This window comes from Podarcis filfolensis (genome assembly GCF_964270895.1).
Source record: "Podarcis filfolensis genome assembly, chromosome: 3".
Lineage (NCBI taxonomy): Eukaryota > Metazoa > Chordata > Lepidosauria > Squamata > Lacertidae > Podarcis > Podarcis filfolensis.
Genome location: NC_139606.1, coordinates 34,405,279 through 34,417,557, shown reverse-complemented (window position 1 = coordinate 34,417,557; position 12,279 = coordinate 34,405,279). Strand labels below are relative to the sequence as shown.

Genomic DNA, 12,279 nt, shown 5'->3' with positions numbered 1-12,279 from the left:
GTTTAGCTTGCACTTTGTCCAGCATGCTTATTAATAATCTGCAAGGAGCCACAATTTGATATATTTAGTTGGTTGTCTATATTATGGGGGGGGGCTACCTTCTTCATCTGTTAGGATTTCACACCTGCATAGCACACACTTCATACAATCAAGGAAATACCAGTGTTTCTGTTCCTTCTATACAAGTAGCTTTCCCGCCTTTATGGAGATAAAGTGAAGAAGGAGTTTAATTTTTAAAGCATGCAACCCAATGAAGGGTGCATCACTTGTGACGCTTTATTTGTGATCACTGCTGCACTTGACTGATGGCAACTTCCACTTTAGATTTATACATAATACTACATTTAAAAGGACTTGTAACCTTGTGATGACTAGAGTTAGCATGATATATATTCACTTTGATTTGAAGCCATAGAAGACATGTGATGCTTCCTGGCAATATTAGATTTGATTTCTATATGATATGACACACCCATGAGCAGTTGAGGTGAAACCTTAATTCTATTCAACCTCATAACAAAAGAGCTTGATTTGAGCCTTCACTCCAATGCTTACGGACCTTTTGGAATATGCAAAATACATAATGTTATGAGAATCAACTTGATGTACTCTCTCCTTTCATTTTATGTATCAAGTGAATCCTTAATACAGTGCTTGTTAAAGTATCCCTGGCCCACTGCACACACCAATTAAAACCCAACCATTAAATAGTCTATCTGCAATAAAATCCCCCATGTCGAATCAATTGCCAACCAGTTTTTGAGTTTCTAAAAAGATTAGCCAGGAGAAATTGGTGTAGACACTCAACACCTAAGTCTCTTTGGTTCAGAATCTTGTACTCAGCCTGTTTGGAAAAAAAAAGTTCAGCGGAAGGCAGTGCTTAATTACCAAGGAACATGCAGTGATAATAGTATGCTATGCAAACTGCAACAACCTCTCTGTGCTTCTGGACAGAAGTCAAGAACCTACATGGCTGCTCTATGGGTGTTTGTATGGTGCCAATGAACCTGCTGCTTGTGCGGAGGCTGAGGTGAAAAGCAGTGCTGGCAATGGGACAGCAATGCTTCTGAAGGCTTAGAACAGCTTTTGCTCTCTCTCTCTCTCTCTCTCTCTCTTTGCCAGATTGAAGACGTGGAATAAAATGGATGCAAAATCAAGGACGTGGAATAAAATGGAAGCAAAATCAAGGATGTGGAATGAAACGGGTACACGCCTTTCTTTCCTTCTTATGTGTTTCCCATTATGAATGACTTTGGCTTTCCCCTCACTTCTATTGGTGCTCCGTTCCCTGTAATCTATTGTGACAAACCACTGGCCCTTAGGATAATACCTACCTGTCTTATGGCATCTTCCCTAGTGAGTGATTTAAAAGGAATGAAAGGATGGAACAAAATGTCTGAGATGCAGAAAAAGGACAAGCTGGGAAGCATTGCCTGTCAAGCCAGCCCATCCTTCACACATACACAGATAGGAATGGAAACTGACCAAAGAGCACCTGAAGGGTTTCTGTATCTCTATATTGGATTATGTTCTTTTCCAAAACAAATAAGAGATGGATTTCTTATAACATCATAAAAAGGAAAAAAACCTCTGTGCACATGAGGGCCTTGCAGATCATGTTTTTTATGAAACTTCTGCAAAATAGGTGTTTTACACTATCACTTTCTGTCATAGATTAGTGTTTTATTTCAATAGATTAGTTGTGTGTGTGTGTGTGTGTGTGTGTGTGTGTGTGTGTGTGTATATGTGTGTTTAATGTATCTTAGCTACAAGTTTTGTTGTATACTGCTTTGAGAGTTATTTGATTAAGGATCAGAGTCAAAAAGTGCACTACAACCACAGAACCACCTTAGGGACGTATTACCTTGGCTTAATGTGATCTACCTATGTGTTTCCAGTCTCAAACTTGATACGTTGCTTTAAAACCTTAAAAGGCTTGAGACCTGGATATGTGAGACACTACCTCTCCCCCATCCCACCCATATGTACTCTCCTTGGCACTCCATTCACCATCAGGTGTTGCTTCAGGTGCCTCTGCCAAAAGAAGCGCAACAGACAGACCCTTTGTGGGAGTGGCCTCTGTATTGCAGTACTTGAATGCCCTGTAGCTATAAACAGCACGCAAAAAACTTTTCTTTTTAGCTAACCTAGTTGATGAGCTGGTGCAGTTATTGCCTGGCGCTTTTAATTTTCTGGTTCCACACTCTTGATTGCTGAATCCTTGTCAATTGTTTGTATTTGTTGATTTTATATGTACCGGTAAGTTGGTTCAAATTTTGTTTTATACAATGTATTTTTTTTTAACCTATGGATAGTTAGCCACTCTGGAGTGTCCTCAGACAAGCATGGTGCGGGTATACAATTTTAAAATAAATACATGCCTTAGTCGTCGTTGTTTTTTGTTTTATGTTAGCTTTAATGTAAATAAGTTGCTTTGAGTTACGTTTTGGGTGGCGGGGATCCATGAAAACCTAGTAAGTTAACCCAGTAAGTTTAATAAATAAGAAAACACAATCCACTTTTTAAAACAGGGAGGAGGGGGAACCCCAGGCCAAACACAGACCTCCATTCTTCTCTATCAGGCATTCATAACTCTCCCCAGGCCACACTCCTTGCCCTCATGCCATACCCCTCACTGCCCCTACTTTGCACCTTCCTTGGATTTTTGTGCCTGGCTAGAATATGTCATTGAACTCTTAAAATGTGCCTTTCATGCCCAGATAGAAGTTATATGGGGTGTGTGCATGTACAAACATACTGTACAAACATACTGTCCAAAAGTAAAATTCATATTAATTGCTGTGCTCAATTTTGCAGCTGGCCCCACCCACCACAGCCATTTACCTTCATTCTCTGACATACACGTTTTAGTTGACACAACTCATCATTCCAAAGATTTAGTATAAATACCAATTGTATAGAGGCAAATCTTTTACAACTTCTTCCAATATAATCAAAGATGGGAGAGAAAGAGAACCGGAAGTTACTTGATCCTGCAATATATTGCAGCAAAGCACTGCAGGAAGGCAGGGTACAGGAGGCACACATAATCTGCCTCACCTTGAAGTAATGGCAATTGTATTACCCATCTCAGAGGGATATGCACACATTCACAGAGAGTGACTGCAGTATGCTGCGGTGTTCAGAAACCTTTTATTTGTCACATCATGCAATGTACCCTTAATGTATCTTCAGAAACCAAGCCATAAATCCACAATGTGAGATATACCAGTGACCATTTATAATACAATCCTGCTGCAACATACTAGGTGAAAAGCCGAGTTGTGTAAAATGCTAGGTGACTAAACAGCACTATTCTGTACACGTCTACTCAGAAGCAGGTGCAACGGAATTCAAAGGGGCTTACCTGCAGGTAAGTGTAGGAGTAAGATTGCTAAGGCTGCAAACTTAAATACACTTATAAAGGAGTGAACCCTACTGAACATAGTGGACCTCAATTCTGTGTAAAAGTGCACTGAATTGTATCAAATGCTACAAGTCTCCCCCCCCCCCACCAACAAACTTGCAATGAACTTCCACTGAGCAATGTGACATGTAACTTCTCCATAAATGTGCACAGGAACAGGGTGCAATGCAGGCACCACCAACAAGAAGTAAGAGTTATTTAACTCTAGCATTTTAATCCAAATGTACTTGACTGCTATTGTATGTAATACTGTTTCCTAATCTACTTTGATATGGAGTTATGTGCTATAAATATGTACTGTCTGCAGCATAAACACACTTTGTATTTGCTCTGTCCCTATCAGATAAAAAAATGAAACTGGGGTTGCACAGCAGGTTTTATTATTCCTAAGGATTTACAAATAGATGTTTCCCTATGTATATGTGGCCACGAAGTCAGTAAAAAACCCAACAACCCTGATTATCAAACCACAAAGTAGGGATCAAATGGACAAAAAATATAAAGTAAATATTTCTGCGTTGCATTTTCTTGTCAGCAAGGATACGGCAAAATCTGTAATATCTAAAATATATTTGCTGTTGAGAAACTATCAGGAAAGCATAATTGCATCATAAATATTCCATCACATATGACCCATTCAAGGGTGGTGGCAGCTGCTAGTAGATTCAGGAAGTTGCAATTCACTACAGGATGATAGTGTAGGAGCCAAGATAAAGCGTAACATGTCTGATGTTGCTGCAGCAACAAGGGAGAACTAGGAACTTCCCCTGTCAGTATTTAAAATTGCCTAAATATTAATATAACGGATCTTTATCAAGCATGCTGTGTGTGTCACTATGTGGAAATACTGTAACATAAATGGGTCCTGCAACAAAATGTTGCAGCTTTAAATTCTGCTGTTCCATTCCATTCCTCCTTTCTATGTTCTTCCCCCTTTCTGATAGTATTTCAAGGCCAATGAGCATGCTTAATCCTCATTGGGCTGTTGCAGTGTTCCCTCCCTCTCTGAGTGTGTGCTTCCCCCCTAAATGGTGTTTGTTTTTTCTTGGTTTTTTTGCACTTCTGCAGATCTTGGGAGTTCCTTCAAGACTGTTAGCAACTCCTTGAGCATGGATGGTGCTCTTTCGACTACATAAGCAGTAGCACTCCACACCTGAACCTCAGAAACAGGAGGAACGATTCTTTGCTAGGGACACCTATAAAGGCTCTTTTGCACCCAGAGCTTTTTGACAGGAAGCTGCAAGCTGAGCCTGAAGCCAAAAGAAAGTGTCTGACAAACACTTTGCTCATGATGTGCCATAACCCAAATCACCTCTTCACGAAACTGGGTCTTAAATGGTATGTCCTGCTTTTGAGCTGTAAAAGCAGGCTTGCAGGCCAAAATCCTGTTAACTGGGACGATCACGAAGAGCCATTATATAAGGAAGAGCCATTCCTTAATAGACTGACAGCTTGGTGCCCTTGCAAGGGAAGCAAGCCCCTCTGATCATAGTGGGGCTTACGCGAGACTGCACTGCCAAATCCACAAATAGGCTCAAGCATATAGGCACTGCGTTTTTAATGGCACACGCCTACCCAGAAGCACGTTCCCTTCAACTCAATTTATCCTCGGAATTCTGGAAGGATCACAGGCTAAAAATCAGCTCGACTTCCAAATGCATCCTAAGAGAAGAGACGCCTGCCTGCCTGCCTCTCCACACGTGCAACGTTTAGAGCCCGGGGGAGCAAAAAAGCATGACGTTCATTTGCCAAATCACTGAACTTGAAGGGAGGAAATGTCCACCTGGTTCTTCCCCTGCCTGACTTTCCGCTTGCCCTTGCTTCCCAGCTCCTCGCCGCCGTTGCCTCCTTTTCAGAAGCTGCAAGATCTGCAAGGGGGGGGGGAGGGAATCGCCTCTCTTAATCCTCGAGGAAGTGAACAGCAGCAAACCGGGGAGGGCAGCGGATCAGGATGACTGCGACGACGTGCCTGCCCAGCTCAGCCTCTCTCGCCAAGTCTGCTCGCTCGCCTGCTGCGGTGGATGATGCCTTCCTCTCAGGACCCAGCAGTGATCCTCTTCTCCAGCAGCAAGGCTGCCTCTCCCCTTGCTCGCACCTTAAAGCAGCCATTTTTCACTCTGCAGCAGCCTGTGATGTCATCAACCCCCGGGCAGCCAAGTTCTGCCCCCCCCAGCACCGCAACACTCCCCCCACAAATCCCCCTCACTCGTGAACAGCCAGTAGTAACAGCAGCAGCAGGAGGAGCGGCGGTGGCGGCAGCAAACTTTAGGAATCGCCCCTTTCTTTCTCTCCTCCCTCCCCTTCTGCAAATCGGTTTCCTGATGGGCAGCGGCAGCAGCAGCCATCTATCCTCCGCCTCAACAGCGTTTTTGCTACAGGGCATGGCTGAGATGCAAGAGCTGGAGGCGCACAGCAGCAATACCGGGCTGCAAAATCAGCTCCGGAGGGGTGCCCTCTCCCTGTCTCCAGGCAGGACTGCAGCTTAGGTGTTGCTGCTGCTGCTGCTGCTGCTGATCCATCTGCACTTGCTCTCTCCCTCTCTCTCTCTCTCCCCCTCTCCCTCACGCGTGGAAGGAAAAAAAAAGCAAAGCAAAGCCAGAGGAAAAAAATCCCCTGCTGTGTGAGCTGCTGCTGCTGTTGCTGCCGCCTTCTTGTCTGCTGAGTCATGGATTGAGGGTCCCTCTCTCCTCGCGGAAATCACTGACACGTCTCAGAACTGGGTCTGCTGCAGCCATTGAGGAGCCCTGATTCCGGGGCCACAAGGACCAAGCCAGGCTAATGCTCCTCCTCCTCCTGCTCCAGCCGTCTACATAGGCAAGCTTGCCCTTTGCAGCGTTTTCTCGCCAAGGCTCCTGTCCTTCCTCCAGGCTCATTCGTCCTCAGCAGCTTTTCCTCAACAACACTCCCCCCACCTCAAATTCTCCCTGGAAAAGAAAGCAACCCCTCAACATACTCTTGAACCATGATCGCCGCCGCTTTTTTAGTTCTGCTGAGACCTTACAGCATCCAATGTGCCCTCTTCTTGCTCCTTCTGCTGCTGGGCACCGTCGCCACGATTTTATTCTTCTGCTGGCACCGCAAGCTCCAGAAAGGGAGGCATCCGATCAAATCGGTCTTTTCCGGGCGCTCAAGGAGCCGAGGTAAGAGACGCAGTGCCTGGCTGGCTGGCAGCCTTTTGCCAAAGGGGGATGGAGGAATCCAGCTTCTTCAAAGGGAAGGAGGGAGCGTGGGGAGGGAAAGGGAATCCCCCGTCGCCTGCCCAAGCTGTGATAGTTAACGACTTGCTGCTAATGGGAGAGCTCGCCCACTCTCCGGATCTCCCCGGATTATTTGGGGGGAAAGGGCTTTTAAGAGACTGCGGCAGCCTAGTCTCCACCCCATCCCTTAACGAGATCATAAGATGCTGGGTGGGAACCCCTCTCGCTGCTCAAGTACGTTAGAACTTTCCCATCCAACTTCTAGAGAGGAGGAGGGAGAATTAAGATATACATGATGGCTGCTCAGCAACAGAGACTTCACATCATTTCAGTGGTGACTGTAGGGATGAAGATTAGCAAGAATAGGAACACTGAGCAGGCAGACGTGTACAAGAACTTAAATTACTTTGAAGTGCAGACAGATGCAGTTCTGCCTTTTTTAAAAACAACAACACACAATTCTCCTTTTCATTTCCAGATGCTGCAATGAGAAGCCACCACTTTCGCTCCGAGGTAATTTACTTAGCACGCAATCTAAAGGTCAGAACAAGTTTTGTTACCAAAATATAAATCACTGAATAACTGTCTATATATGAGCACTTGCCGCTTTAAAATAAAAGTTTTGCAATGTTTTGTATTCATTGAACATACCATTTCACTTAAATGGTTGCATAGCCTAATGCTGTTTTCTTGTTAACTAATACAGTATATTGATTCTTTCAGTACCTGTGCTTTATATTAGAAGATAATTCAATAAATGCAGCTATTAATAGTAGCAACATGGAGGCAAAAGGGTTGGCATCAGATCCATGCCCAAATCAGCTTTTGCTTGTTTCATCATCAGCCATTAGCTATATATTGCCACCCTACAGTTTTGAGTTTCAAACTTCATGTGAAAACTCAAGTAAAAGGAGCACTGAAAATGTTTAAGGAACTAGTACTGTTTGTAGGAAAGAGGATTGGTAGCCTTTCAATTTATGGCTGCCATCATGCCAAAATTATAGAGGGTCTCGAAGCTTTCAATGACCACTTGATTTCAGAAAGTTTTTTTTTTCTTTTGCTAAGGAGGAGCAAGGAATGGAGACAATTCCACAGTCTGTCTCCTTTGTTCATTTTCTGTTAATACTTTTTGCATTAAAAATAAAATAAAAAACCTTAATCAGTCAGGCATTCCTGGCTTCCTGCTACAGATTTAAGGAAGCAGAGCACATCTAATCTTCTCACAACCTCTCAAGGTTATTTGGTGCTTCTGGCACTTAATAATTCTTTTTTCCCAGTGATTTCTTTTTCTTTTTGCATTTGTACATTTAAGAACATCCTTTCAAAGCAATCTGCTGGGGGATCCTATTCTAGAGAGACCTTTCCTTTGTAGAACTGCCCCTTTCTTATACAAGAATGTTCAAGGACAATTGATTCTCTATTAAAATTGCCTCCAAATCCCGCTGGAAAATTAAAACATTTATCAAGTAACTTTTCCCCTCTGTGTAAAGATTTGCATATCTAAAGCTAAATCTGGAGATTTGAGTCGGGGCTTCATTTAACATTTTCAGTTCAATTATTAATAGTTAAATAACAACTCATTTCTTTCATGCAGCCCAGTCCTAGGCATGTTTACTCAGAAATAAATTCCAATGCATTCTTACTTCCTGGTAAATGCACTAGCCTCACAGCCTGTGGTAATAAGCACATTAACCCTCTGTTTTAAATGGGATTTAGTCCCATTCAAGCGTGGCTACACTTTCAGCCTTACCTTCTTAACGTACCATCTTAGCCACACTTCCTTGGGAGCAAGGTCTGTTGGAGTTATGCCTGAGTAAACATACATAGGATTGGGCTGCACAGGATCAGTCTACTAAAAGTTAAGCACAAATCCCATTCATTTCAGTGGTAGAGCTAAGCAACTGAGGGAATTTTCCCCATTGAATTCAATGGGACTGAAATGTGTTTTGACTGGCTGGGTCTTAGTACCAGCAATTTGATGTAGTCCTATTGATCACTAATAAGTGATGTGAAACGTTCAGAGGTGCTGGACTGCGCTGACCTTAATGCTCCCAAGCCACCCACCTGCAGGACAGCCCACCCATGAGACATGAGACAATGTGAGACAACTGCTTCAGGTGGCAAGATCCACAGGGGCAGCAGATCCAGCCTCCAAGGAATGCAACAGGTGTGGTGTGCTCCTTGGAGGCCAGATCTGCCGCCTCCTGGGAATCAGTTGGCGAATAGGAAAGGCTGGTGCTCTCCTCCCGCCCATGTTCCCAATGTAGATCTTCATCCCCTTCCCCCTTGTCCCTGTTGTAGATCTTCACTCACCCCTTCTCCCCGGGTGGTGGGGTGGGTGGCACCATTTTGTCCTTTGCCTCAGGCACTTGGGCTGGCCCCACCCACCTGCCAGGAAGCTAGCTTGTTTCCTCTACCCCTCCTCACAAGCCACTTCTGGAGAGGCAACGTCTAATCTGCGAATTTCCAGAGGACATCTTGCCCTGCTTTGCTAAACCTTACATTTCCATATGTAATTTGTTGTATGTAGAGGATACGGTTCTATGCACAGCGACTTATAACTAAGCCCTCATAGAACTCAGTGACTTACTTTTGCTTAAATTTTTATAGCAAGGGCTTTTTTTCCCCAGCCCAGGGGTCCCATTCCCTTCTGGATGACCTTCTATGGGCAGAACAGCAAATTTTTACCTTTATACAGGTAGGCTGGATTCCACACACACTCAGAACCGCCCCCCTTATATTCTCCATCCAGGCAAGCAAGGGGCATTATCAGAGTTCAAGGACCCATTCCAGCCAGGAGAAAACAGTGGGCGTGTGAAGCAGGACCAGTGAGGGGTGTGGCTTGGGGAGCATTCTGGGGGCCTGATGGAGAGGTCAGGAGGGCCGCATTCACCCTGAGGTTCCCCACTCATGTTTCAGAATTGTACTGCTAGGGATACGCTAACAAAAGGATGTGGTAACTTATGGCATTGCTAATTTATATTATTAAATCAAAAGTCAGGCTGATTCTGCCTTATCTCAAATTAACTGACTTGGAACACAGAGGCTTCCACATTGTCACTTCTAAGGAGTGGGTTTATTTAATGTTTAATTGCTTTACTTTAAAGTGTGCATAATATTATTTTCCTACATTGAAAGTCCTTGAATAATTGAGCAGCTTAAAAAAAAAAAACCTTTCAACAAAAAAGCACATTCAATTTTTACTAATCCTGCCACCACCTTCTTTATTCAAAATTAATAATTTTGCAATCACACACAGATATTCTATATCCGTACGTCAGTTTTTCTGCTGCTCTATTGTTTAGCTGTAGCATAGTCTGCATTTTTATATTTTATTGTCAAGTGTTGGTTTTTATTGGCGATTATAAGCTGGTTTGCGTGGGAAGTTCCTCAAAAAAGCAGAGTATCTAGGAAACAACATGGTGGTTTTGAGCATTAACTATTAATCATTTGAATTGTATCATGTATCACATGCATATATTGAATGGATCCTCATCTCCAAAGAATAATGATCAATATTACAAAACTACTGGCAAATGTTGAATGATGGGTGTTTTGTTATAATAAGAAAATCAGTATTACAGTCCAAAGTCCATTCCTTTCACTGGAATAAGTGAACTGGGCACCACACCCTTTATGACCTCATAGGTTATGATGTCACCTGGAGGCCACAATTTTGAAATTACGAACTCCTTCCCCTTCCCCCTCAGCTGTGGCACTGCTGGCACCAGGAGGCAGCAGAACATGATGGAAAATCTATTTTAGTGAGGCATGGGTTAAGATGTTGGATCTCCAGGCCTTCCTTGCTTATCCAAGTGGCTTTTTAAGGAAATCTAGTTGCTGGCCAGGACCATAATGTGTGTTCTGGCTCTTACAGCCAAATAACCACAGTCAGAATTGTACTCTGCATGATGTTTGATGTACTGGAGCTACTTGTGAGTGAGCCAGTTAGCGCTGGTTTCTTTTTTAGTGGAATTTACTTCCAGATAAATTTGCTTGGGGTTTCTGCTTTAGTCTATAGTTTCCAAATATCAGGTATTACAAGATCTGGTAATTTCAGTGGGATGTGGTCTTTTTAGAAGGACAGGGCAACAGCCATGACTTTCTTTGATGTCTAGTTATGATTTTCCTTAAACTTATAAGCTAAACTTTGAAACTGCTGCAGCAGCACAATTCTCAGGAAAGGTAAGCTGCTTGAAGATTGCAGCCTTAGGCTATAATGCTGCACACAGGGCTGCTCAAATCCCATTGACTTCAGTGGGATTTAAAAGCAGTCGAATTGTGTATGGGAGGGCAGCTGTAGGCGGTTGGGAGTACAAGTCCCATTGACTTTCAATGAGACTTAGCTTCCTAAGTGCCTTGGGAAATAGATTTTTCAAAGGAAAGAATTGCAAATGAGGCCAACTCCCCCTCCTCCAGCTTTTACAATGGTTGAAATGTATGCATCTGTGTAAACATAATTAGAACTCAATAACCAGCGCAAAATTCTGAGGCTCCCTGTGGAGGTAAGAGTTGCCCGTGATGCTGGTTTGAACATGGATGCAGCAGAGCACATACTGCTGTTTAACCACACACACATGTACAGTGAAGTGATTAAACATCCCCTAGCACCATATATCATACCACGGAGTATTCAAGATGACATCAAGAAGATGGCACTCATCGATCCAAGGTTGCATGGAGGTGTGCTTGTCTTGAATTGACTATGAGGAGCAAACGAAATGGCTAAGGGAAGCCAGTAAAAGGCCTCTAGGTCATTTATAGCCTGCCATGGTTTTCTATTGTACAACTCTGGCTCTCAGTCAATTAAACCTGTTGAATGCAGTCAATGATTAGGGGTGTGCACAGACCCCCTATCCACCCTGTGGCCCAGATTGGGTAGATTTCATCCTGTGATGTCCTAATCCAGTAGCGTGGGTAGCTGGGCACGGTGGGGGAGGTCCGCACCAGGAGGGAGGGCATAGGGCACCATAGGTGTCTGTAGGGGCGGCATGAGACTCTGCAGTGCAGCACACTGGCTGTTGTGTGCTGGGGGTTGTAATTCTGGGCAGCAGGAGTGCTTGTGGTCAGCAAGGTGGTTCCTGGGCATTTCGGGTGCTGCGGGAGGGGGCAGAGCTTAAATCGGTAGCTGCCCTAAACAAAGCTCAACAACTTTGGTCCAACTTTGGGGGTTGGTAAGCCTGAATCCATCCCCAAGGTACTTTTAAAATCCAATTTTAACACATTGGGGTTTGAAAAGGGCCAGGGAGTTGTACTAGTACTCTGCAGGATTGGACCCTGCCAGCTGTTAAGTGGAAGGAACCAATCCTGTTGAGTTCTGGTCACTGCTCCATTGCTAGTGGTTTCCCTGCACACGAAGGAAAACACTTGTGAAGGAGGAGGACCCAGCACACTGCAGAGGCTAAGATTCTCCTGCCTACCAAGTGGTTAGCAGGAGGGTTTGATCCTGTGAGGTACTGTTTCACAAGTGGCGTTTCTGCAAGAAAGCCCCTTACAAAGCAGCACCTACACCTACAAGATTGATGTGGAGTGCAGGCATTGATCTTGTGGGGCAGGTGTTGGGCCTACCTCCTCTTGGGAAGAGGCACCCACCAGTTGGGTAGGACTTGACCCTTTTCCTGTGGTTTTCCCACCTTGCCCTCTTCTCCTTTCTGT

General features: G+C 44.1%; 1 protein-coding gene across 1 annotated transcript in view; it reads left to right on the top strand.

Moving 5' to 3' along the window:
• Positions 1 to 1,797: 1,797 nt before the first annotated feature.
• Positions 1,798 to 12,279, top strand: part of LOC310759029 (dystonin-like) — a 306,438-nt gene continuing 295,956 nt past the window's right edge. The window contains exons 1-2 of the mRNA XM_083605788.1: positions 1,798 to 6,567; positions 7,103 to 7,137. Of these exons, the coding sequence (XP_083461914.1) occupies positions 6,390 to 6,567; positions 7,103 to 7,137 (213 nt within the window). The 5' untranslated portion in view covers positions 1,798 to 6,389. The remainder of the gene's footprint in view (positions 6,568 to 7,102; positions 7,138 to 12,279) is intronic.